Here is a 1,807-nt window from a genome sequence, read left to right on the forward strand (position 1 = left end):
GAAACGTTTCAATAAGAAGAATCATCCAGAGGACCTGACTCCACCTGGTTAGATTTATCTACCGGGATTATTGAGCATGGATCAGGATATTCTGGTAGTTTAGATTTGAGGGAACGCGTTCAGGCAGTTATGGCAGCTGTATTTGTCCCTCGTCATGGAGCAGAGGGAACTGGAAACACTCGCTGGATAACTTGAAAAACAAGTGCATTTCCATTTTGTTGTGCGGCTGCATGTAGGTGTAACAAAGATCACTGTCAGAAACTGGGTGGCCACGTCAAAATCCAAGATGGCCGCCACCATATATGTATATATGTAAACAGACTACCCCAGTAATTTGAGGAAACGATGTTTTCTAGTTTTTATATTGATTAAAAGTATAGTTTCCTCAAACGATTGTGTGGCCAAAGATTAATCTATAGGGGGCCAAGGCCACATCCTGGTGGATAAAACTGCTCCCTCCTCTCAGCAGGATCCGTCACTCTGCGCCGCCTCCCTCTGTTCTTCTCCAGTGTAACTCCGCCCCACTTGAATATGTTGCACAAAAAACATTTAGGTTTACTTTCATTCCCTGTTGAACTCCAGAAAAACACTCGTCTAAAAAACTACAAACATTCACTCCTCTCAGCGACAGGTTTGTCATGAGGTTAGGAATCCTGAGAATCCTAACCAGCTGGAGATTATTAGCATGTGTGTTGGAGCAGAGGAACATCTAGAACATGCAGGACGGTGGCCCTCCAGGAGGTGGAACTGGCCCTTCAGTGGTTCCTGCTCCGTTCGCTCGGCTCCTACACGAGTTTCTGTCTGTGGTGGTTGAACAGGCGGCGGGCGGCCTGGCCGCAGGCGTCGGCGTCAGAGCCACCCTGATCAAAGAGTGTGAGGAGGAAGCCTGCGTCCCGGCTCACCTCGCTGCGAAGGCCCGGCCCGCATCGACCGTCAGGTGAGCCTGAACAACACCAGATCTGTTGAAGTCCGTCGTCTCTTTTAATCGGCTCCTGCGCCGCAGCTACACCTACGAGGACGAGGAGGGCGTGTTCCCGGAGAGCCAGTTCATCTTTGATCTGGAACTTCCTGTCGGGTTCGAACCCAGGGTCGGGGACGGGGAGGTCCAGGAGTTCAGCCTGCTGCCGGTCCAGGAGGTCGGTTTCTTCAGCTCCTCTCAGCTGGTTTTTATTTTTACCAGACTTTGTGCCGTTCTAGCTGTTCCTTTTTGCTCTGCAGGAGGCGCTGTGATGAATTTGAAAACATTTACAAAGATTTAATTTAATCTCTTCAGCTCATCTTTAAACGTGCTTCAACTACTGGCTCTGTTTTCATCTTCTCTTTGGACTTTTAGCTGTTGTTCTGCTACTTTTAGCTCCCAACAAGTCTTTTGCTGCTTTTAGCTTTTAGTTAGCCTTTTGTTGTTTTAGAATTCAGGCTTGTGACAATCTTAGCTTCAAGCTACACTTCTGCTGTTTTTAGCTACACTTTTGATGCTTTTAGCTTCTTGCTAGCCTTTACATTTAGCTGTCATTCGGCTCTTGGCATTCTCTTTGAGACTGTCTTCGATCCGTTTCAGGTGAAGGAACTTCTGGCCACAGACGACTTTAAACCCAACTCGGCCTTGGTGGTCTTAGACTTCCTCATCAGACACTCGTTCATCGAGCCCGACGCAGGTTTGTGGCTAGGAGCGCGTTTCAGCTGCTCAAGTCGAAAAGGTTTCGGCTGATGTTTGTTTGTTTGTTTCAGAGCCGTTTTATCAGGACTTCCTGGCAGGACTTCATCAAACGTTGTAGCAAACGACTGGAACTTCACGGGACGCTTCACG

The 1,807-nt window shown here is 48.1% G+C and overlaps 1 protein-coding gene across 1 annotated transcript in view; it reads left to right on the forward strand.

Moving 5' to 3' along the window:
* tpk2 (thiamin pyrophosphokinase 2) overlaps positions 1 to 1,807 on the forward strand; it is a 6,455-nt gene that overhangs the window by 3,240 nt on the left and 1,408 nt on the right. Inside the window, exon 5 of the mRNA XM_037684565.1 lies at positions 819 to 937. Coding sequence (XP_037540493.1) covers positions 819 to 937 — 119 coding nt within the window. The remainder of the gene's footprint in view (positions 1 to 818; positions 938 to 1,807) is intronic.

Source organism: Nematolebias whitei, chromosome 11 (genome assembly GCF_014905685.2).
Source record: "Nematolebias whitei isolate Nwh7 chromosome 11, NemWhi1, whole genome shotgun sequence".
Classification (NCBI taxonomy): Eukaryota; Metazoa; Chordata; class Actinopteri; order Cyprinodontiformes; family Rivulidae; genus Nematolebias; species Nematolebias whitei.